Below are 25,454 nucleotides of genomic sequence, written 5' to 3' on the forward strand. Positions count from 1 at the left end.
CAAAGCCAAATGAGATATTTAATTGGAGTTAATAACCTACCAAATACAGATTAAACCGGATAATTTAGGAGCTGGAAGCAGGTGTTTGTTTTTGGAGTTGTGTGTAGGCTGCAAATAATAAAGCTAATTTTTTTTAAAATCGCGTGATTTTATGAGAAGAAGTTAAAGAATCTGTGTCAGATAAGTACAGACCTACAGACTCTAAAGTCAGTGGAGCAATTATTTTAAAATATAAGGATAACGTTACCTATTGTATTTAAACTGGTTGTCATGCCCAAACATATCGCCTGTCATCAATAAAATCCAGCTTGCATTCCCTTCCTAGACCGACTAGATTTATTTTCATTGGCCTATTAAAGATTGATCTGATTACGCTGCCTATAAATAGGAAGAAGACAACGTGTAGACTGTAAAACACCTTATTTCTTTCTTTCTGTCGTTTAAAAGTAACATTTTACTATGAAAATATTGCAACACAGTGTCGCTGCAGGAGAGATGTTTCGTCATGATCGTGTTGGAGCTTGATATCGACCACTGTTGTCATTGGGAGAAGCCCTGTTTTTGCCGCCCCCTCCCTCGCTGGGCCCCTGTGTAGAGCCGCCTTGCAGAGAGAGTTCAGTCGGGCTGGGAGAGGAATGTGCTGGGATGCGGAGCAGCACCGACTGTAGGAAATCGACGCAACAACTCGCGCAGTATGGACAGCAATGATCCATATCTACACCTCAGTGAGTACTCTTGCGTATTTTAGCCCGGGTCCGATCTTGCTGCGGTGCTCCCCGCGAAGCCGCTGCATTTTGTTGTGACTTCAGCGGCGAGCGCGTTTGTTTTATGGCGTCTTCTCTCTCCAGTCAGCAAGCGGTGCGCGAAAGTGTTCTCGGACTTTAACCACCAACTGCTGTGTGTGGATCCTGTTGTTACGCTTGTTCTTAAATAATCGCGTTAGAACAGCGCGAATTGAAACGAAAGATGCGGTCACTGCAAAAGTCAGGTGATCATGGCTGTGCCGGTCGGGCAAGGTCAGAGGTTGGCACTTTAATTGCGCTTATGTAATTTATGGTGCTTGTCGCGCGTCTCTTGCTAAACAGTTTGAGACAGAAACACAATTTATTGGTCTGGGTAGGTCGTCAGATCCAGAGAGGGGAAAAGCGTTCAACTGCGCAGAGGAATGGCGGATTTCCACTGATAAACAAACTTATAGGCTCCCTCTTTGTGGTAGAAAGGAGTGCAGCGTGCTAGACGCGCCCTGGTCACCGCCGTGGCCATATTCAGCTGAATGACAGCGTGATGTGATTTTGCTCAGTAAAGCTGAAGTCTGATCTGACTCGGTGACTTTGCCCTTGAACCAGTGGATTGGATTTGTTCTGTTATCCTTCTTGTGGCCGCTTAAAATCATCTGAGACAAGGAAATAGGACGTCTTGGAGCAACACGTGGGACACACTACTTACAGAAATACCCTGTGCCATTTAAGTGTTTAGTTGAAACCAAATGTGGTCTAATAGGCTTGCGCATATAGTCTCATTAAGTCACACACACTTATCCTTAAAATCTAATAGCAGGCTAACTCTTTGAAGGCAAAACTGTACCGCCTGTTTATGCTATCACAGATATCTTTGCACCATTTGGAGGGGCTGAGTATTGTTTCCATAATGAATGTGGCTCCCAGGGGAATGACATGACATCTGGATAGGAGAGTGTGTTGAGAGAAACCCACAGTGTACAGAAGTAATGGAGCAGTCCCTCAGGGCTAAACTCTTTCTTCTTTCTCTTTAAAGATCTGTTATGATTGGGCAGTAATGGCATCCTAAGATTTAGATATTAATAGATATTAGCCAATCGTGTTTCTGCATTGAAGTTCCACAGTGCGATTTAAACACTGTTCTTTTCCAAAATTGCATTGGTCTTTGTTTAAACAGAGAGTCTGTTCTCCACAGTAATGCTGCTGTAGCATTACTCACTACCCGCAAAGGCTAGAGGTCTGTCTTAAATGCGAAATAGTCATAATTTTTGGTATGAAAAAATGTATTATGAATAAATCTTAAAGTAGTTCTCATAAACCAGGATTAGCTGAATCCTCCTCTTCTGGTGCATTTGCTTTTGAATGTTGGTAGTAAAGCCACAGAGCTAAATGAAAACCACAACCACTGAAAGTCATTCCAAATCTTGTTTTGTCTATGTGTTGGCTCACAGCTATGATTTAGGATGCACCAAAGCACGTACGAAAACAGGGCCATAAACAGTACTTGTATTCTGACTTGAAAATGGTCACCCTTTGTAATCTGTCAGGAGCGTGAAGCTGAGGCGAAGCAGTGTGGAGTCAAAAAAAACAGTCTGGTGATTATGTGCAGATTGCTTCATGATCCACCTCTTCCTCCTCTTGGCTTTTCCCAGACTTGTTATGTTTCAGCAGGTTTGATGCAGGCCTGCTCGGAGCTTAAAGTAGAATCAGCATTTTTTTTTCTCTCTCAGCACTTCAGCATTTTTTTTATTTTCCATCAGTGGAAGTGATTCTAGACAAGCTGATGAGCGCGTATTTTGGGAAATTTGACGGTGAGAACTTATTTGGCTCACACAACAGGGAGGTCATGACAGAAAGAAGAACTGGATTGAAACCAGGGTGAGGGGATGGATGGGGGTGAGGGGAGTGGTTTGAAAACTCATCACTTCCTAGGGATCAACAGTTGACCTCCCAGTGCACGCACAGACAGAAGCAGGAGGACACCCACACACATTCACACACCCATGCCTATTCTTCACAGCTGCGCAGTAGCTTGTATGAGTAACTCCTTTACAACAGACTGTGACCGTGATGGCACGTGACTTAAAGAATGTGAGTTTTACCTTTTGACTGTCAAGTCCCTGCAGTAATAAAACCTCCTCCCCTCCCACTGCGGCAGAATTAAATACATCACACAGGTAGAGAAGGTGTGGCTCTTTGCAGGTATTTGCTCAAGGATCCCAGCTTGAGACATGAAGTACCCCTGTGTTCACACATTCATTAGCACACAATACCTACAAAAGGTTTATTTTCAGGCACTTTTTAAGTGAGCGTGTGCGTATTTGTGTTTCCGCGTAAAATAGTCAGCTTGCCTTGATTGTGTGTTTGAGTGGGTGCCAATTGTGAGAGCAGGATGAGGGAAAAGAGGGGGCAAAAAGAGGCCATTCTCTGGGCTAATTGCCAGTAATTAGTCATTAGTGAAGAAGGTCAAATCCTTGATTTAATTCCAGCTTTAATCAAGCAGAGAACCTTCAAAGGCTCATGTGCTAAAGCAATGTTTAGTTATGAGATGCATTGAGCTATTTCTGATTTCAACAACCTATCTAATTTGAGTTTTTAATTTGTTCACTGCTTGGAAGGCATCTTAACATCTGGCTCCTTTTTCCATCTGATATTCAATAAATTGTCATTTCCTGCAACAGCACTTCTCAGTGTGTGCAAGCTTTAAGTTGCACCTGCGCACACAGAACTAAAGCTGTTGATGCATCTGCAATATTATTCCTAGAGGGAACATTACTTGATTACTTAATTGATAGAAAACTGTTTGCCAGCAGTGCTACTATTAGTTTGAGAAATGCAGAGTGGTTCACTCTTACTGCTCTGCTAAAAAGGCTGGAGTGCAGTGAATAATAGTAATAAATATATGGAATCAAATAAGAATTAGCAAATAGTCACACAGGAAAATATTTGAGGATTCAGTAGTGAAAATGCAGTAATCTGCTTGTGGATTTGTGCAGTTTTTTTTTTCAATTTAATTTAAAAAATGCTAAATGTGTGTTAAAATCTTCCACTGGAAATAGGCCAAACATTCCCTAGTTTACTACGTGCATGATGTGAATTATTTCTTTGTTTTGTCTTTCTTTGTCATTCATAATTGCAGTTAAGTATTTACTGGTATTTGCACAAAACAGGCATATAGAAGCCATAACCTTGAGTTCTAGGCACATTTTTAGACAGAGTTGTAAACTGACTCTGTAGGCAAAGGTGCTGGAAGTTTCTTAGCTTTACATTTGTAGCCCCAAGTTCTTCTCACCAATCACGTTCAGGCAACTTTGTTTGCATTTCAATAACTTTTAAACATTTTCTTCAGTTGTGTGCATACAATCACCTGTGAAATGAACAGGAAGGTTTGACCCGGATTTCCAGTATCCGCTGTTTGGATATCCTCGCCACACAGGAAGCTGCGAAAATTGGCCGTTGGCTTTGCAGGCCAAGTCGGCAGACTAGCTGATGTGTTCCCATGTTGACAGAATAATGTATGTGGAGTCAGTTCCAAAACAAGCACAGGCTTTGAAAGTTTAAGCACTGTGGAACTCATTTATACTATTATAGGAGTGTGATTAATGAGCCCAAGTTCATAACTCAATAGATGCTAGTTTGACTGAGCAGCCAAAATATTTCTCATGGTGCTTTTTTTGTCCTGTGGGTGCACAAATAGCAGCAACAGGTAGCAGCTAAGAACATTAGATCTCATTAAACCTCTCCATGAAGAACATGCTGGAAACCTCGCTTGGTTATTTTTAATGCTTTGAGAGTGCCATTTTAGTGTGCTGCTCCTGTCTCACTTCTACAGAGCATCAACATGTAGCAGAAGCACACATTAATGTAGCATAATTTCCCTTCTCTTTTCTGCTTTTCCACTGTATTTTCCTATAAATGTCTACACAGCTGAATATGCCACATGATTATGTCCTCAGTGCTGTCAGAAATCACTACCGGCAGGGAGAGCAGGCCATAAGGAAACCTTTCTCCTGAGGGGACAGTACGCTGATTACATTATTAGAAGTTTAGATTTAAGAATGTAGCCTAAATTTAGGGCTGCCAATTATCTTCTTCCCGCGCCTTAACAAACCATAATACATCTGTGATTACTAATTATGGCTCTCGGGGTTAATTTCATGTATTTTATGTGGGCCATGACACACTAATATAACACAGCGTGCTTTTCAGAAGGATTGCATTATTTTAATTTCTCCCTCTGGGATTTCTTAAAGAGACGCTAGCGTTTCTCCTCTTCCGTCATGTTCTCCTCTTATGTGTCGGGCCGCTGAGTCACAGGAGGAGGACAAAGCCAAACGAGTGTCACTGAGAGTATATGGTTACTAGTGGTTCTCCTTTAAACACTGTGTAGTCGATCCAATCACTTGCTGGGTAGTCTGCGCAAGAAGGCTCTGAGTTGTGTAAGGCAAATGGATGGACACAAGAAATGGGAAGTTTCTGGTGCCATATCTCAGTTTGAATATCTGAAGAAGGATAAATTAGAAGGAACACTTTAACATTTACGGGTTGGTCTATTTTGTGGTGATAATAACATGTTGCCTTGCCTCTGTCATCACTAAACAAGTAGAACATCTACTTCTTGCATGCATATTTTTAAGTCTAAAAATTATTACCTGATTTAAAAGCCTGCTACAGTAGACGCAGTCTTCCACCAAGGGTTACTTTTGCAGATCAAATCCATCTCTGCATGGTTTATTTAGCTTCCCTCAGGATTTCTCATGTATTGTTCCTCGCTGCCTTTAAGTTATATTTTTGGCCTGTGTGTGCATCTGGATTTTCACTTTGCCCTGTGTTTTCCTGGCTATCCTAGAGCACCTAAAAAAGACAATTCCTGACTTCCTGGAATGCTATCACACTTGTTAAACACACGAACATATTCACAGAGGCGACTCAACTGAACATGCTGCTAACAATACCTTTAAGCTTGTATGCTGGCACAGTTATTTCACAGCGTGATATGGTGTTAAGTTATTTTTGGCAAGACAAAATAGAACTTCAACCTCTGAACACTTCTTGTCACCCACTCAACACACGTCATTTATAAAACCTGCAAAACAGAAAGAGAATTTGTGATGTTTAAAAAAAACAAGGAGAACGTAGTGAAGAAATGTTACTGACATATAATAACCTTTGGACTGTATTAGTGTCTTCATACTGTCTTCCCTTGCTCTTTAGCCCTGAACCCTTTTTAGAGGAAGTAATTGGAAACGTCTGGTTGTACTGTACTTTTAGACAACCCCTTCCACCATGACCTTCCCCAACCGCGCCCCCCTCTGGCCAGACCTCCTGGTTGTACCACTACAACAGGTGTTTCTGTATAGATAGAGGGGGAGATAAAGAGAGAGGAGAAACATGAGTTGAGTGGGCGGTAGAGGAGCTGATTTGTGCTGCAGTCGGGCAGCAAACAGTTCCTGTGGGATTGATCTCTGGGGAAGGATAATCTGGGTAATCCTATAACCGGCGCTGTTGGACTCCGCCTCTTTTGCTCTTCACGGAGGCCCCCCCATCCCTCCCTCTACACGCCGACCCTTCCGTCCCGTTCTTCTCTGAAAAGTGCTCGATTGAGCATCCACCAAGCCAGCACTTTGAGTCTGACACCTGGTCCTGAGCGACTCGTGTTCTTCCAGCGCTACCATTAGGGCCTGAAGACATGTGGCATCCAGTGGCATCACCTGGAAGTGGGGGCAGCCCTGGAACGGAAATAGGTTATGGTCACTGTGAGTAGCTGGGTTTTGTTTTTAGTGTGTGTGTGTGTGTGTGTGTGTGTGTGGAATCATTCCGATGCAACGCGTCTCTTCTGTGGGTTTCAACAGAAGAGAAGCTTGAGCATGAAAAGCTCGTGGTGCACAGATGCATTTGAGTAATGCCTCTAATCCCTGTGCACTCTTTGATGAAGTTATTTTGAATTTCTTTCTTCCGAGGAGACACCAACAACTCTCATGGCAATTGCATCTGCAGATCGTTAAACCCGTTTTTTTTTTCTTTTATATATATTCTTCTCTCACCCATGTTGTATATATCCCTTGCTAAAAAATAACGAAACATTTAATTATTTTTTTAAACAAGGAACTGCATCTTTAAATCTATTTCCAGGATATTCTCTGCTAACAGATTAGTTCCTGCTTTTATCATCACTGGGTCATTTTAACAAGTTGTGGCAGGTACAAGGTTTTCCAGTTGGAGATCGGGATCTAGAACTAGTGACTCACTTGAATTCTCAGATGAGTTCAGCGGGGTTGTCACTCAGTTTAAAAGGATGCTTCCAGCTCTCTTTGCCTTGTCCTTCACTGTCTCTTTATCTCTCAACACTTGTCCCTTCCTGTTAGCCCTCTTCATCACGCTTTCTTTCTCCATTTGTGTCACACTGCCTGTCACCTTTCCATCAACAGCCTCAGTGATGTGTTTGTTTCCTTTTTTTTTTCTCCTTTCTATCCTTCCTGAAGAGGTGTGGGAAGCATTGGTGTGAGCCATTAAGTGGCTTCTCTGTCTAGAGAATATGTATATCTGCAAATTGTGCATTTTAGAGCACCCTCGTGTTTTTGAGTGTCCTTGAGAAACAAATTCTTCTGAAAATACTAAAGTTGTTCAGTGGATTTTCTTGGCCTGGGTGGAAGTATGGTCTGAGGACAGTAATATAGTCTAATACCGACTTTCAAACCTGGCAGTCCAAGTGTTTTATGTTCATGGTTATGCTTATTATTGGCTCTTTCTGTTCTGATCATTCATTAAAAGCACCGCAGGACATTCAACAAAGCTGTGATTAAATCCATATTATGCTGAGCTTCAGCTATGTTGATGAAATACAGTGTTGCCTATTTAGTATCAGGAGCAATTCAATAAAACTTAAACAAACAACAGGACTATAGCTTAATAAATGCTGGCAGTTTTGCATGTTTTTCAACAGTCCAGTACAAATTGATAGATGTGGCATTAAACCGGAGCCACCATATGGTTTCATAATGATTTTCCTTGTCTGAAACAGCGATTAGTTTATAGGAACTTTTAAAGCAACCAAGCACTGGGTTTAAATAAATTTGATCCCATGTTAACTTTAAAGATATTTCTGTTGTTTGATTTTCACATTTTAGTTGCTTTGGCAATGTGGAGTAAATCATAGCTAAGAATAATTTTTAGAAGATTAAAGGAAAATCGTCAAATGCCTCTTGTAGTTAAAGGGGTACGGTGTAGTTATTCTGAGGGAGCGAATCCTTCTTTTTGAAAACTTTGTTTTGTTGTGCTAAATGTGCTACCTCCTAGCATCATGTCCGAATAACCAGCAGCTTGCCTGACTTTAGCAGTTAACTTAAAGCAAAGCCGTTAGCATGGCTATGGCTTAGAAGCTTAATCCTATCACTACCTCGCTTCTTGTCATTTAGCATTTTTCTTCTCATTTCCCGATTGGTCTTTTTATGTTTCTGTATATGACCACAAGGAACACATTGTTTTTCATGTGATACGGTACCCCAAGACCAGACTGTCTGTGTTCACTCTAGCTGCTAAGCTGGTGTAAGTCCGACTGTCTTTCTAGGATCCAGAAAGCTGGTGTAAGTGTCGTCCTCTTTCTAGGCTCTGTCTTCAGTTCACGAGGTCAGGTCGGCCTGGTCGCAGCATGAGATGAATGGGTTTGTGTGTGTTTTGTGTGTCCGTGTGTGCATGTCAACAGCACATGGCTATATCTCCATTGCCCCCTTTAACAGTGAATGACTACTTCTAGGAACTAATTTGAGTTACCTCAGCAGGCGAAGCCAAAAGGGCGGATGCCCGATTTGCATTGGGACTTTCGGCCCAGCTGTTTGTTTGTTTTCCAGGACTGCTTGGTCAGCCTGTTCTGTGTTAGCTCGTGTTGTTTAAGTTCCAAACTTTTATCACTTGCAAAACAGTCTTTATCTTGTCCCTGACTCAGTTATGGGCTCATCGATTCTCTGTGGGCCTGTGTTTAAAAAACCCCCCAAAAAACAAAAGTGGCAGGTCTGTGTTTGATTCAAGAGAACTACAAACGTGGTCCGCCTGTGGGAAAACAATATATGTACTTTCCAAACAATTTGCTTTGCTTGTATGAATGCTTGCTATAGGGAAACTGAAAGAAATGGGGGAAAGAGTTTATTCCTCTTCTGTTCAGAAGTATATTTGATTTCACTGGAGGGTTTCACAGGGCAGAATTTGGGGTCAGAGAGGTTTGCTATCTGAAGCCTTTATGTTGTCACAGCCGTAAGCCTTTATGGACACAACTCCCCCCCCCCCACACACTTTTCTTTATGTTTCCAGCAAGACAGGAATGATACACAGCTGTAACATCTGTTCTGCTTGTAAAATGAGCGGTATTAATTTTGGCTGACAAAGCAGTACGAAAATGGAACAGGTGTCCTTGAAGCAGCTTTGGACAGAGTGCTGCTTATGTAACAGTGGACTGTATCTTTATTTTCTATCACCAGCAACCATTCGTATCTCCTAAAATCACAGCTGTGCAGAAAATAAACAGGGGCTTTTCTCAACTCATGATCTAATGTCCTCGCACAGGCGGGGCGATTAGGAGTGTGTGGTGGTAGTGTTAGTGCAGTCATGAGGGCTGGGAAGAGAAGGAGAGCAGTGCCCTCCCCCAGCCATCCAGCCAGCCATCCGTTGCTACCTTCTTCCTCCCTGGGTCTATTCGGCTCTCAGTCCCCTCCTCCCCGGGCCTCCCACCTTCTTGACAGCTGGCCTGCTGAGCTGCACATACTTACCCGGGGATAAGAGGATTTACTGACACAATTGATCAGATATCAACCTCATTTAGTCAAGAAATGAATGTTAAAAGGGTGGTGATTTTTATGCTGGTGTGTGCAGACAATTTGAGGGGGGGTTTCTCCCCCCCTCTTTTAGTGTGAGCGAGTATGTGCGCATGCAAGGAGTGAGTGTGATGGTTTGCAGCCAGCGCAAATGAGCCGGACTGGCAGCGCGGAGATTTCTTAATTACATGTTCACTGAATCTAATGAGCTCCTCAGGCTGTCCGTCTGATTACTTTAGGATGCATTCTGTTCTATGTCATTTGGTCACGGCACTGTCATCTACAGACTTTAACTCATTTTGCATAAAAACACATATAGAGTAGACGGTTATTGAACGAATCCATGCACATGCTGAGGATTCCTTTTTGTTGGGGTTCATGTGATAGATATTGAAGTTTATGTTGTCATTTAGGAGTGCTGCTCCTGCTGCTCCCACCCCGTCATCCCCTCACTGTGCACTCCCAGTGCTGGTCTGCTCTCCAGACGGGAGATATTATTAGTTTGGTCTTATTGAATTACTACTCAGTGCAGCGCTCCATCCAGTTACAACCCAGTAATTAACTGCAAGGGATTTAGAGGGTTTGTGGTTTGTGATGTTTTTTTTTTAAACCTGTTGATCATCAGATCAATGTGATGTATTTGTGGCTTTGGGTATTCCTTCCTTTGGCTTTCAAAGTAAATATGATCATCTGACACAGCAGAGGCAGTTTGATGAGGATGTTTGAATCTTTTGCATGCAAGGGAACAGAATAATGTGATGTTGTTAAGCTCAGTAAAGGTCATATTAAGAATTATTGTTAGTATTCACTGGTCTGGTTAAGTGGTTAGTCTATAAAAATGCCTTGGAGGCAAAAAGTACTAATCCCAATTTTCCAAAGACTACAGCAAAAAGAATCAAAGAGTCTACCGCGATTGGTTTGTTATTGTTGATAACTGTGCAATCACTCTACATTCAAAGATCTTTCAAACACAATAAGCATATCAAAAGGGAGCTAATATGAAAATAGGCTGATGTGCTGTAAAACTCTATGGGTTACATTTCTTGCTAAAAGTAGCTGTGATTTACACTGGGTCAATTTTTAGGAGCCTTTCATCGCAAAGTCAGATCAAGCTGCATTTTAGCAGGTTATTGTGCGAGTCCTGCATCCGCCCTCAGTGCAGTAATTTCTGGGAACGATCAGTAGAGACCTGCGCTGCTGCAGACAGAAAACTCTTTTGAACTTGGCTCAGGAGTTTGGTAACAAGTGACCTTTGATTTGCGACACTAGTGTTCAAAGGTGCCCTTCACTGCTCTGTTTGCTCTCAGATAGATGCTTGAGTTGCTGAAGCGTTGCATAGGTTTAGACAAGACTGAGAGGGAAAAGTCAAACGACATATTTGTGAATGCTGCAGACTGCTAACGTACATTTCTGTGCCACGAAATGAATGGATGGATTATGGTCAAATATAGTCTGTGCATTTAAGAGTCTTTGTTGTGCAAGTGACTTAGATTGGACTGCCAGTTGAGGCGGGTCATTCAAGGATAGGCTTCTTTGAGCCGCTCGGGGCCCATTTGTGCTTCCTCCACTGAGCATGTTGGCCTTCTTACACACGGACACAAAACTCGCACACGCCCTTCCCAAAGCATGTTCACCTCTCTAGCAATTCCCTTTTAGGCATCCCACCAGCTGACTGTCCGTGTGCTTTTCTTTTCCCCTGTGTAATGCAGCCACGAACACACTCAGGTCTGGGCGAAGATTTGTCGTTAGTGTTGTGTCAAACATGTATGTTGTTTTTCAGAGTTTAAACGGACCCTGTCTCCAGACAAGCAGGAAATCTGAACATTCAGGTCACAAATAGAACTGCACCGATCTATCCACCGATCTACCTACTTTACTTTTCATTTCTCTCCATATTTTCATCCTCATATTATCTTTTACATCTAGTCTTGTTGGTCTTCAGAGCATGTTGCTAAACTATTGGCTGCTGGAGTACCCTGTTGCCATATCTCCCACTCTGTACTAGAATAGAATGGATCTTTATGAACCCCAAAGGGAATTTGTCATGCACATAAAAGAGGGGCCATTGCACGAAATCAGACACAGAACATGTTGTACAGTGGACGTCTATTACATAAGAGTGTTGATTGGATGAAAATGCACTCGGGAAAGTTGGGAACAATGCCACATAGTTGAATTTCAATCTATGTAGTGCATTTTGTAACAGCCTGGAGTGTGAAGTATATTTCTTTTATCCATTCAGCTCTGTGGGAGAGAGAGGAAGGCCCCAATCCATTTCTGCCTGCCAGGGATCACTTGTGGAGGGCTGGAGAAAGTGGGCGAGTAAAGAAGGGGGTGGAGGATATAGTTTCACTGCTAAACAGGAAGTTGCACAACATCTGTTCCTTTGCGTACAGAGAGGGAGTGAATGGCCAGCTGTGTCTTACTGTGTGTCTTTGTGCAGAAAGTGCTGCGTCCAGCCCGACAACATGACATTATTCCCTTTTTCACAATTTCTTCATATTTCAGCGCAATGGTCTTTCATTACTCAGTCACCATTTCCTTTAATGTGGTATAAGTGGGTGCTAAAGGTTAAATATCACAGCAACATTTCAAAACTGTTTCAAAATGTTTGACAAGTTGCTCTGAGTAAAGCCTTAAAACTGAAGTCAAACTTTTTCAGGTCTAAAAGGTCAAAAACAAATTGTGACAGTTTTTCCCCCAGAGTCAGATAAACAAACAGATTAGCAGCATTAGCGTTTAGCAATTTTGACACATTTTTATCAGATCAGATCAGGAAAACCAAGTTTAATTTATATTTGTGTGTTCCATTTCAAGTCACAGTGACCATGTTAGTAAAGGGGCCTGCAGAAAAAGCAATGACAGCAATGAAATTCAAAATAAATAAGATGATGCGAACTTCAAAAGCAGAGATTAGAAATCATAATTACAGACCAAACCATATGTGTCAAGTGTTCCTCTGACTGTGAGGTGTCCACACTTGAAAAAGACCAGACTTTGAATTTCACTCAACTTTATTTAGACCAACTAGTTTGATAGCTGGTAGGTAGCAGCAGGTAAAAAACCTTTCAACACAAAAAAGAACATTCCATTAACCATTCAGATAAATTACATGCATTACACAGAAGACAGATGAAATAACAAAATACACTTCAGTAAAGCCATTTACCATGTGGTTAACTGTGTTAATTTAACTGTGGTTCTTAAATATACAAAATGTGTCTTCTTTGCATTAAAACTTTTTTATAAACAATTGTATTTTAAAGTATACATTTTAGAGTTCAAACATTTTAATAGACTTTAACTAAGGATTTTCTTTACAAAGAATTATTTTCTTTAAATCAAAACCAAACATTTATTCACTAGTTTTACGATCCACCCAAGGATTTGGGGTAACCATTTTTAATATTAATTAACATAAATATGTGGGAACACTAACTGCACAAACAATTTATTCAAACTTAAACATTCATTTTTGTCAATATAATTAAACTTAAATGCAGCAACTATTTCCCTAAGCGTAAAACATTTGCACAACTGAGCTTCCATAGTCCCAGATACATCTGCAAAAGCAAAATGTGAACTTAAGAACTTACCGATAGCCTGTCTTGTTCAAAGTCTTCCTCACAGTGGAAAAGTGCTTTGTTTGCCATCCTCTCAGTATGTTGCACCCGGGTCAAATGACTGCTGCATGCATTTAAAGGTTTACTCGGCACGCCCACCCTTGATTGCTCTAATGTGGCTCACCTGGCAGGGCGGCGCACACCAGGCCGTGCTTAGTTGTTGATTGCACCCAAGGTCTAATCAGCGGCCATGGGTAAGCAGCAGCACCGAACAGGTAGAGGGCAGGAGGAGGAAAAGAGGAATAACAGCCACACCTACTAGGTCAGCGCGACAATATGTATAGGATGTTTTCATTCAGTGGGAGCAGGAAAACTCTTGTTTTAGGCTGATATTTTTGGTGAAATCTAAAATGCACTAAATAAATTTAAGTCAGGAAAAAGAACATGCTTTTGAAAGAGTGCTGACAAGTACATACAATTCAGATTTTGTGCAATTATGACATACAGGAGGAGCTGAGATGGCTCTTTAGATTTAAGATTATCACACAGACTAGTCACAGCGAGGTCTAGGTCATAGCTGATCCTTTTTTTTTTTTTTTTTTTTGAACTGTTGATTAGTTGTCAGAATCTTTTCTGTGGTAAATCATTCTTAAAATGGTGAAAATGTCCCTTTCCCTTCTTTTAAATCTCGCAAGATTTTTCTAGATGTCTTGTTTTGTCTGGTCAACAGTCCCACAATCCTTGGACATAATCAGTTTACTGTCACATAAGAAAGGGGGAAGCATCAAATTCTTCACTTTTGAGAAGCTAGAACCTGCAATTTATTGTGTTAAATGAGACTTCACAATAAACCAAGCAAACAAATCGACTCATGGAGCTCTTGCTGCCCAGCTAATCTCCAGCATCTCAAGGGTCATGCTGTAGTCACGCTGTTTTTGACTCATGATTTTAATTGATCACTAGCATTTTCTTGTTATTTACAGTATTTTTAGCAACTCAGATTTGTTTACAACCATGAATCTCTACTAAATGAACTTTCAAGTGATAAAAAACTCCATTCTTATCTGTTGGAAAGTGCACAATCAATAATCATCTTTTAAACTTTCAACTTTTAAGTTAAATAAGTGTATTTTTTGACATTGGAGATCTAGGTTATTAGTAGTTGTGACAAAAAGACATCAAACCCTCCCTTGGGGCTCTCTCCGGGCACCCGGTTCAGCTTTGATTCAGGGAAAAAAAAAAGGACTTTGAAGATTATAAGAAACCCAAAACACAGGTGCTGTTCATTGCGTGTCTGTGCAATCATGCCACAACCCAGCTTTATAGACGCACATGGGACACAAGAATGTGACATTTAACTAAGAACAGTGGTGCAAAGCCCAGTATCACGCTGAGTTTGTGTGTGTGTTTGTGTGTGTAAATGGAGGCAGGGGATATACACTGACAAAAAAGCCAAAACGTCTGCAGGCTTATCCAAATATTTATGTGCATATGGTGGTCTGTCACTCTTCATCAGTAGCATTTTACTCAAGAAAGCCCAGTTTTGTTCGCGTCGTTGAGTCATCACCATTAGCCCAGAGGGGTACTGCTTATTGCATCTGTCTGTATTATGATAGCCTTTGGCATTTGTGTAAAGATGTGTCTTGGTCTCTTGCTCGTACACACCATATGTATATGATGGTATTTGCTGAATTTGTATTACTCGCAGCTACAACACATGCATGAAATTACACACCATGCCCTGTTACCCAGCTGACTGACAGCTTTTCTAAGTAGGTCATCTATGTAAATGCCAGCCTGTCAGTTTACATCAATGGCCGCTGAGCAAAGTCAGCATCCTGTGACCAAAATCAGATGGGCTTCACTCTGTGTCGCTAAATTTACACTCCAAAAGGACACATGGCACCACTGGCCAACAATATATAACCCAAACCTGGATTCTAATTAGATAACATCATCATTTTGACAGTTGCTAGACTTTACGTTTTAAAGTGTGATTATTTAGTGTATCCATTCATGTGGAACCTCTAAACTGTTTCGAACCTTGAAGCTAATTTTTATACAAATGTATCAAATGACTAATGGTAATGTAGAGACGTCCTTTTTGAACAATCCACTGATTTCCGTCATCTGACTGTAGAGCATCATCCTGATCATCAGTTTGGTTTTATCCTCCACAACTTTACTGTTCAGGTCTTCGTTCTATAAATATTGTTTCAGAAAAAAAACACTGAACACATCGGCTCAGTACCAAATGACAAACTATAGTGGAGCCAGATTTATTTAGTTTTTCTCCTAGTTGGTGGAGACTTGATAGCTAACAAGGGTTTGATGTGGTTTAATTTTATTTTAATTTATTCGCCTCTGTTTATTAGTTTTATGTCTATTGTATCTGTGATTCAGCAAATCTGTGGTGTCGAGTTCAGCTTCATGAAGTCAGACAAGTCGGTATTGGTTTCAAACTTGTTACACTGTCACCCAATACCCCGAAAGTCATGCATTTTAGATTCAAGCAGTTTATTTTGGATGCAGCTAAAAACTGGCCTTGGGTGGATATTTTGATTTTCGTAATACACAAAATTCCCAGATTAATAGGTCCTTCCTAGGACCAAAGTTAGCAGAGATACAGTACTGGGTTATATAATGTTTCTGTTATTCTGCCGCTGTGTATATACATAAATATTAGAATCGCCTTTGAATAGTCTGCTGTTCAAGTGGCTTTAGATAGTGTCTGCTCAAAGTACAACTTCGCAAAGAAAGCATGTGTGGTAGCATGGATGCATTTGTTTGTGTAGGTGTACCTTCCTAATTCTTTTATTCCTAACTCCTAAATCCAAAGTATTTGCTTGTTCTTTTCAACATGCACCTTCTTCCTTTCCAGACTCTACAGGGCCGATGAGTACAGCCCACACCCACCCCCCTTTGATGGGCAGCATGGTGGGTCACCCATCAGTCATCAGCACCTCCAGGCCCTTACCGTCCCCCATGTCCACCTTGGGCTCACCAATGAACGGCCTGGCCTCTCCCTATCCAGTTATTACATCTTCCCTGGGCTCGCCCTCTGTATCGCTGCAGTCTACTCCCAACATGAACTTCGGACCACTCAGCAGTCCACAGGTGAGACATGTGGGGGTGTTTGGTCGTCAGAAGATAACAATGAATTGTTATTTCCCTAAATGGCTCGAGTATAAAGTTGCTTTTATGTATCCATGAAATTATCATGACAGGATTATTATTATTTTTGCATTTATATTTGAAATGTTTGTTCTTCTTTCACCATTCTCTGTCAAAGCGAACTCTTAAGGCAGGTAAGTAAAAAAAAAAAAAAATGCACCACTCAGAACCCCATTTGGAAATGCCAGAGAATGTGTTTTGAAGCAGAGTTTGTGTGTTTTAAGGTAGTGAAGAATGCAAACACTACTTGCTAGAACTGTTACTTTTGGCAAGGTGCACATGTATTAAATAACATGTTTTTCGGTGGTCATGTGCCTTTATTGCTTGGGATCTCCTCCAGCAGACAGGACTTTGAAGGTTAGCCATATCCAATGTGTTTGGCAGGCATAGCTTGGCTTTACTCTCACTCTTTTACCCTTCTGCTGACCTTTAAACTTTTCTCCCTAAAGGTCATCCATGAGTTCTGAATTACTACACTCATAGAATTGGACATATAAGACACAGTATGACTATTAATGGATTCCTGAAAGACGGAGAAAGGGCAGCCTAATTTTTCCTGGTTTCTCCTTCTTCCTTTGCGGATATTTCTATTTATTTGTTTTACTTTTATGTGCTCATTTAGGCATATACTAATAATACCAAGGCTCTTTACGTCACAGGAGCTCTGTTGCACTTTTTAAGCTCAGTGATTTGACAGTCAGCCATACAAACAGAAACAAAGATGTTTGGATGCACATGGTGCTTTCAAGGCTAGATTCAGGACCGTGCTGTTGGGAATAGCAGGCGATGATATACATTTTATGATAGAGATTTTGGCTTTTTTGCTGCATGCCAAAAACAAAGCTGCTGGCAGGTTTTTTATCATGTAATGTATGTTTTTCATGGAGTGAAGATTACGAACATGACAGTGTTAGCAACATGAGGCAACATGAAATCATTATTTTAATTACAAGGAGAAATGATGTGTAAATTTGATTTATTTGGATGATTGTGACTGACTTTGTTTTACATCATCACATTTGCTTTGGAGTAGCTGATAACTGATTTTCTGATCAGTTAAATAATCAGCGATTTAATGAATTCATCAATCAGCAAAAATTTACTCAAAAAAAATCAATTTCATTTTACAGAAATCTTTACATATAGATTTAAAAAACAAACACGTGCATCACTCAGTAAACCTTGCATGTCTCATGCAGTATTTTCTTCATACCATGTGTTGAATAAAAAATGTATGAAGCATCAATAATCCATATGCAGTGCTCGTAGCCGTTTTCTACAGCATCCTGTTGTCTGTGTAAAGCTGCATGTTGTCTAAACGACAGTTTAAAAACACTTATTTTTTTAGATCATGCAAAATTAATTATGAAAACTCTATGCTACGCTGAATAGCTGCTCACTACAGACACGCCAATAAGCGAGCACGCTGTTGCTGAAAGCTTATTTAGGGTGTGACCGCCTCCCTGCAGGCAGCCAGCATGCTGACATTAAACTGAATGACGGCAAAAAGAAACACTCTTGTGTGATGGTCTCTGCTGCAAATTCATGGATATAGAGTCCCAAATTCAGACTGCCATTGGAGAATATTGAGAGTGCACTTTGTAAATAAGTGATAGGATCTGTCAGAAGGATGTCCGATACTGTATATCATGCTGCATCATATAGTACAAGGTATATGTAGGCCAGGCTTGTTTTTTTCTGGTTGGAATCTGGAGATCAAGCAAATATGCTTTCCATGTGTCTCTCTGAGAGAGGATCGACAGGCTGGACGATGATAAGAAGAGAAAGAAGCAGATATGAAGAAATCAAAGGAGGCTTAACTTGTTGCTCTTTTTTTGGGAAACATATTATATTACACATTATTTCTAAATTGGCCATACTTAGTGGTTTGGAGTCTTGATGTACCATATTTGGGAGTTACTCGTATATCTCGTGGGGTTCCTTGGGATCAGGTGCGAAACCCTACGCTGCAGTAAGAGATATAAATCATGTCAGTTGAAGTGTGCATTATTGTGCATCTACTTGGGATTGAAAGCTGCTGTAAGCACTGCTTATGATATTAAAAAAATGGCAGATAAAATACATTTGGCCTTCATTGGAGGTCTAACAGAAATGCCAACTGTCATCACAAAGCATAAAATTCACCATGAGTTCCCTCTGCTGCTGAGTTTGAGAACTGCGCCTGCTCCACGTGACTCCCCCTTCCTGCGACTCTCCCTGTCAGCAAACATTAAAAAACCTGTATGACAGGCCTCAGCCCCTCCTACAGGCTGAGCATGTGATCATACCAAGACACTTTCACAATAAAGTGTGTGGGTGGGGGAACAAAAAAATATGAGTGAGCGGAAGACAAAATGAGAAAATAGGGGAAGGGAGAGAGTGTCATGAGACTACCACAAACTTTTCACTCTTACTTCCCCTCTGCTTCCTCCTCTGCTCTGTTCCGTTCAGCTCTGGCCACCTCAGCTTTAATTCTTTGTTCTCTCTTCTCTCTTCCTGTCATCTGCAGATGAACTCTATGAACAGTGTTAGCAGCTCAGAGGACATCAAGCCTCCGCCGGGCCTACAGAATCTGGGAAACATCAACTACCAATGTACGAGCCCGGGAGGGATGTCAAAGCACATCTGTGCCATTTGTGGGGACCGCTCCTCAGGTAATGTTAGCATGCAAGGACGGAGGAGAGGGATGGGCAAGCATATTTACACTCCCACTCACCACCACAACTCCCCCCACCCAGATGAGAACAGATAGTAGACAAAGACGGACTTGTTTGAAGTCATTTGTTAAGTATTTTGTCAGGATTTGTGCCGTATGTTTCTGCAAATATCTTTTATCGGTGTGTTGTTACAAGTAGGTTGTCTATCATACAGAAAATAGTTAACACATTTCCAATCCTAATTCTAAAGATGTGCCCAGAAATTAGTCTACAAGCCAGTGCGACGCTTTATGCACTGTGACGCAAGCTGAATAGTGGTCCTAATCAATATTGATCCTGTGGCTTTATTCTCCTCAGGAAAGCACTATGGTGTATACAGCTGTGAGGGATGTAAAGGTTTCTTCAAGAGGACCGTGCGCAAAGATCTCAGCTACACTTGTCGAGATAACAAGGAGTGCCTGATTGACAAGCGCCAGCGAAACCGCTGCCAATACTGCCGCTACCAGAAGTGCCTGGCCATGGGCATGAAAAGAGAAGGTGTGTATGGAGGGTTAGAAAAAGGTTGGTTCGAAATTTTAACAATATGTGACATTTTGCAGTTAAAATAAAATCACATGTGGTTTTGTCTTGTAGTAAAACTATAATTTTCAGGTAAATTCAGTTTTGTTTATTGAATGTTCTATATAGCGCCAAATTATGACAAGAGTCGCTTCAAGGCGCTTAATATTGTAAGATGAAGACGCTACAAGAATAGAGAAAATCCCAACATTCAGACGTTCCCCTGTGAGCAAGTACTCGGCAAAAGTGGGAAGGAAAAAAACCTCATGGCAGAACCAGGCTCAGGGAGGCGCGGCTATCTGTCGCGACCGGTTGGAGGGGTTTTGAGTTATCTGCTAATATTACGGATTTTCTAGTCAACAATTCAGGATGTTTAAATGCTGTGTGGTTTTTTTGTGTGTCTGTGTGCAGCGGTGCAGGAGGAGAGGCAGCGTGGGAAAGAGCGGGGTGAGAATGAGGTAGAATCCACCAGCAGTTTCAATGAGGACATGCCTGTGGACAAGATCCTAGATGCTGAGTTGGCTGTAGAACCCAAAACAGAGACGTACAGCGACGGCAGCCCCGGGAACTCGGTAATTAATACAGACACTGGTCCATGTCTCTTTCACTGTTTGTATTATGAATCTGAGGCAGTTTTTCTGGGGAGAAACTAGATGCCAAGATGTGCTGTGCTATTAAGATATACTGATCTTATTATAAACATAAACACACAAGCTTGGCTAAATAGTTTTGAGTGTGAAGCTGACACCGGATGGAATTGGGTCAGTTGAATATAAATAACACAAGCTGAGGAGTTTATGGGAATAAATCTAGGCTTTGCTCCAAAATTCTGACAAGCTACTTTGTGCAGTTGTCATAATCTCCTGGGTTAATCTGTTGAGATAATGTAGCCGAGCTGCCGAGTTGCTCTGGTCCAAAACTAACTCTTAAATCTGACAAGTTAGTAAACAAATTAAGTAAACACTGATTTAGCAATTTACTGGGTATGAGCTCAAGCACTTAAATGAATTTTAAAACCTAGAGGTTGGATAACAAAGCCACAATTTAAAAGCTGTGCGGAACTTGAATTGAATTGTGCTTCAAGATATTTCCCTTCTTTGGTATGTAGAATTTAGGATTGTATTAAAACTACCGCAAGCAACGAGAGAAATTGTTGGTTTAAAAAGAGTCAAAAATAGCCACTGCTGCACCTGGTTACCAGCTGTTGCTAGAAAAGGTTTAGATGTCACTAACAGTGCCTACAATCACATTAAATCGGTCTGGCACTTGTCCTACATGTTCTTCTCCAGACCAATGACCCCGTCACCAATATCTGCCAAGCAGCAGACAAGCAGCTTTTCACCTTGGTGGAGTGGGCGAAAAGGATCCCGCACTTCTCCGAGCTCCCCCTCGATGACCAGGTCATCTTACTACGAGCAGGTAGACACGCAAACACAAACCAGTGCATGCGGCAAGCTTATGCTCACACAAATATCAGACCACACACTCATACACAGCAGTTTCCTGCAAGGGTAAACAGTCCTTTATCCTCCCTTTCCCCCCTCACTTTTTGTGTAGTATTTTCATTCAGCATAGTTGCCGAGCCGATGTCAAGCAGTCTATTTAAGTCTTTTTTTTTTTTTGTAACATCTAGTTTAATGGAGCAGTGAAACCAAAATAACTGGACCATTTGCAAGTCCCAGCAGTGCAGTTTGCTGCCAGTGCTGACCTCTGCTGGGAGGAGATTTAACACATGCCAGGACGATAAAGTGAAAAAGTCACAAAATGGATAATTAATTTTAAGCAAGCAGGGAAATCACAGAACATGTTTTGTGTATTTAATTTACACAAACTAAAGACGGGCTTTAAAGAGACGAGTGGATCGAGATGTCACTCGTTTTTCTTGTTCCTTTTTTGTGTCCAGGCTGGAACGAGCTACTAATTGCATCATTCTCGCATCGCTCGGTCACGGTAAAAGACGGTATCCTGCTGGCAACAGGTCTTCACGTCCACAGAAGCAGCGCCCACAGTGCTGGAGTTGGCTCCATCTTTGACAGGTAGGAAGGATTGAAAGATGAGACAAAAAGATAAAATAATGTGACATTTAGACTCCTTCATGATTAACCTCTTAATTCTGTATATTTTGTGGTTGGAGGCAACCCCCCCCCCCCCCAACACCACCGTTAACTGGCTGTAAATGTTACTAATGTCTTAACTGCATTCATTTCAGTGTGTTGTCATTTAAGCTAAGTACATATTTGCATAGAAATGCAAATTCTTTACTGAGAAATTATTCTAATTCTTGTACTGATTTAATTCAGTCCTATTTTTGTGACTAGTCATTGTTTCTTTCTTGATTTCCTGCAGAGTACTCACAGAGTTAGTATCTAAAATGAAAGATATGAAGATGGATAAGACGGAGCTCGGCTGCTTGCGAGCAATTGTCCTCTTCAATCCAGGTCAGTCTGGCCTCTTGAGACTGTTACATACCACCCAAAACAACATTTTCACCGACATTTCAGTTGTGTTATTTCACTGCTTATTTTAGTAACTGCAGAATCACTATACTGGATTCATGAAATTCATGTGAACATATTTGTCAAGTGCAATGTTGGTCATCATAATATTATGGCTAGTTGGAGAGATTTTACTGTGCACCCATGCGTTCCTAATGGCTCAGTCAGACTAGACTAAAAATAGGATAGTAATCTACTTTATATCAAGAAAAATTAGTGATTGCCCGGATTCTTTTTGCTGATTGTAAGTAGTTGCAGCAACCATTTTCAATTGCACAGGTGTCTTGGTAGAAGAAAACAGCTTTGCTGAGCACCTGTGTCATATAAATCAGTCAATTAACCATCCTGCAGCAATTAGGTCACTATTTGTGGAGGAATTTCTGAATCTCTGTTTAAAATTTATGAGGTTCTGGCTGGACTCTAAATGTAATGATGCATTCAGTTTCCCTTGGAAGCAGGGCTGGGAGTGACATCACTCCCAAGTTGAGTGTGTTCCAGTAGTGAAGTCAGAAAAACAGGATTTATTTTGTTCCTTAGCAAGTAGAGCCATTCATACCACGATGGGGATACAAGGTGATGTTTGTTTGGGTTTGTTGTTGTTTTTTAACTGAAAAACACAACAGCAACACATTTATGGTTCGAGCCTGCACGGTGTTCTGTATATGGCTTATTTAGCGAATCAAATATGTACAACAGTATTTTCACAGATTGAAAGTTGAGAACGCTGAAATTCAGACTTACAGCTTCAAATGGAATACACAGAATTTCTGTGTTGTTAGACAGCAAAAGATTTATGATTTTTGCTCACAGTTAACAGCCATGTTATCACAAACAGACTGCAGAAAATTGACTCCATTCGATCACAAACTAGCAGAATGACTTGTGTGTTTTGTTTTGGGTCTTTTTTTCCAGATGCAAAAGGTTTGTCTAACCCAGCAGAGGTTGAGGGGCTGAGAGAAAAGGTCTATGCTTCATTGGAGTCGTATACAAAACAGAAGTACCCGGACCAGCCTGGCAGGTAGGAACTGTTCCATTACAACATCGACCATTTTTAAACACATTGCTGCACTGGATGTAAAGAATAATAAGGATGGCAGCTTGCATTATATTAGTACACAGCTCTTATGCAAGTAAAAAACTTTTGCCTAACCACAACATTGCATTTAAAAGGATGTAGGCTGATAACGCTATTTGTAACTGCAAATTGTTGCCATTGACTGTATTTTTTATTTGGGAGCTGATTGAGAGCAACAGGTATTAGAGGTAAAAGCAGACACTGCAAACTTCCTGAAAAGTCAACACATCACAGCTGAGATGCAGAAAGAACGCTTAAGAATATTTTGGTCACTATTGAGATCACAGTTATTATTATTATTACCCCATGAATATTTCACCTCACTGAAAAAACATTTAATGGTGAAATTATGACATAAAGTGCACATGATTGAAGTGAAACTAGCATGCCACAGCCCGGCAGTGAAAAAGATCACCACTGCAACATGTAATACTTTTTCTTGTTTGTTTTCATTAATCTAAATCATAAATCTCTGAGCAAAGAATTGATTTTTGAAAGGTAAATGTAACACTAGCTTGACTTTCTTTGAAATGGCTTACTGTGTACGGTATGTTGTCTCATGAAAAGTGAGATGTTTACAATATTAAAAAAAAAATCTTGATATGCACTCACTATATTCTTTATTAGGAACATCTTGCTAGTCCTTTTGGGCCATATCGATATGATCGCTGCATGTCTATGATGGGATTCTCACGTTCCACCACATCCCAAAGGTGCTCTATTGGATTGAGATCCGGTGACTGTGGTGTTTTATCCTGCTGGAAAAAGCGGAAAATGGGAACACTGTGATCAATAATGATATAGTCAGCACCAATGTTCAGATAAGCAGTGATGTTTAAAGCGATGCTCAGTTGGAGCCCAAAATGTGCCAAGAAAATATCTCCCACACACACACACTACCACCACACTACCACCAACAGCAGCCTGAATTGTATACAGGCCAGAGTGCATCCATGTTTTCATGGTGTTTGCACCAAATTCTGACCCTATTATTCTAATGTCACAGTAAAAATTGTGACTTATCAAATGAGACATTGTTTGTCCATTCCTCTGTGGTTCAATTTAGGTGGCGCTCTGTCCTTTAGCAGGTGACCCGGTGTGGTCTTGTTGCTGCTGTAGGCCATCTGCTTTAAAGTTTAATATGTTGTGCATTCAGAGATGCTCCCATGCATGTATTTTCTTTTTTGGACTATTCTCTGCAAACCGTATAGATGATTGTCACCTTTCGTCCTGAACTTCAGCAGGTCATCTTGATCATGTCTACATGCCTAAATGCAGAGTTGCTGCCATGTGATTGGCTGATTAGATATTTGCATTACAAAGCAGGTGAACAGGTGTATCAAACAAAGTGGCTAGTGAGTGTGTGTAAAATATGGCTTTTTTTTTTTTTTTTTTTAAACAACTTTGAACATGTGTGGAAGTGAGTTTTAAGCTCAGTTGTTCTCGCCTCACTATTTGGCACGACTTTTTATTATTCTCAGGTTTGCCAAACTGCTGCTGCGCCTGCCTGCCCTGCGCTCCATCGGCCTCAAATGTTTGGAGCATCTGTTCTTCTTCAAGCTAATTGGGGACACGCCTATTGACACCTTTTTGATGGAGATGCTGGAGGCTCCGCATCAGATCACATGACACACGTCTTCCCCTTTCCCTTGTACATACTCCCGCATCATAAGCAATATGATGATGGAATTAAAAAGACTTGATTGAAATGTAAAACAGCTTATTTTGTACCCATTTTAAAAAAAAAATGCAATTAAAATGTTTAAAAAAAATGTGGTTGTGGGGATGGTGGAGTCATAACTCGATAAATTCCAATAAAGTTGGTTTGGAATTTTGTAAATAGCTAATTTCAGGTGTTTGTTTCAAAAGCCACCAAATGCAAAATTTGAAGAAAAAAAATCATATTTTATTCAAAGCAGAATTGTATAAAACAAAAACCATGCCTGAATTTCTTAAACGTGTCTGAGAATTCTTACAGAATAAAGTTATTTAAAAATGTACATGAAATATTTTGTGCATTGTGTTAATGCCTTATCACATTTTCTTTTATTAGCTGTGTTTGGTATCAAATATAAAGTGAACCTGCTATTTTCACTCCTCGTCCACCAGATGGCGTCCACAGAGTGCCATCAAGACGAGAGACGCTGCTTCACAGCATTTTTTTTTTTTTTTTTTTTTTTTTTTAGAGCTGTTTGCACGGATTCCTGTATCCTCCTCGTGGCTACGGTCTGTCAGAGTTACATGACTCGTCAGGGCCTCTGCAGGCTTCAGCATCACGAACTGCCAGGACCTCATCACAAAGACCTTTGATTTCATTAAGACTTCTTGGTGAAGATAATCCACGAAGAAATAGGAATCTAGAGAGAACAAAAAAGAAAATAAATCTACGTC

General features: G+C 40.8%; 1 protein-coding gene across 2 annotated transcripts; it reads left to right on the forward strand.

Moving 5' to 3' along the window:
• The first annotated feature begins 567 nt into the window (after positions 1-567).
• Positions 568-25,070, forward strand: rxrgb (retinoid X receptor, gamma b). Of its 2 annotated transcripts, none has more exons than XM_085263863.1 (10): positions 568-725; positions 15,986-16,221; positions 18,788-18,932; positions 19,293-19,472; positions 19,905-20,065; positions 20,783-20,912; positions 21,397-21,529; positions 21,840-21,931; positions 22,901-23,006; positions 24,545-25,070. In XM_085263863.1, the coding sequence occupies exons 1-10, from the start codon at positions 695-697 to the stop codon at positions 24,690-24,692; spliced, it is 1,362 nt and encodes a 453-aa protein (XP_085119989.1). In that variant the 5' UTR covers positions 568-694; the 3' UTR covers positions 24,693-25,070. The 2 variants fall into 2 exon arrangements, with proteins under 2 accessions (XP_085119989.1, XP_085119988.1); XM_085263862.1 differs by lacking the exon at positions 568-725 and adding an exon at positions 6,280-6,493.
• The last annotated feature ends 384 nt before the right edge of the window (positions 25,071-25,454 follow it).

The sequence above is a fragment of the Mchenga conophoros genome, linkage group LG23 (assembly GCF_057382185.1).
Source record: "Mchenga conophoros isolate Kocher_MC1m ecotype Shallow Benthic linkage group LG23, M_conophoros_male_GT1.1, whole genome shotgun sequence".
Taxonomy (NCBI): Eukaryota; Metazoa; Chordata; class Actinopteri; order Cichliformes; family Cichlidae; genus Mchenga; species Mchenga conophoros.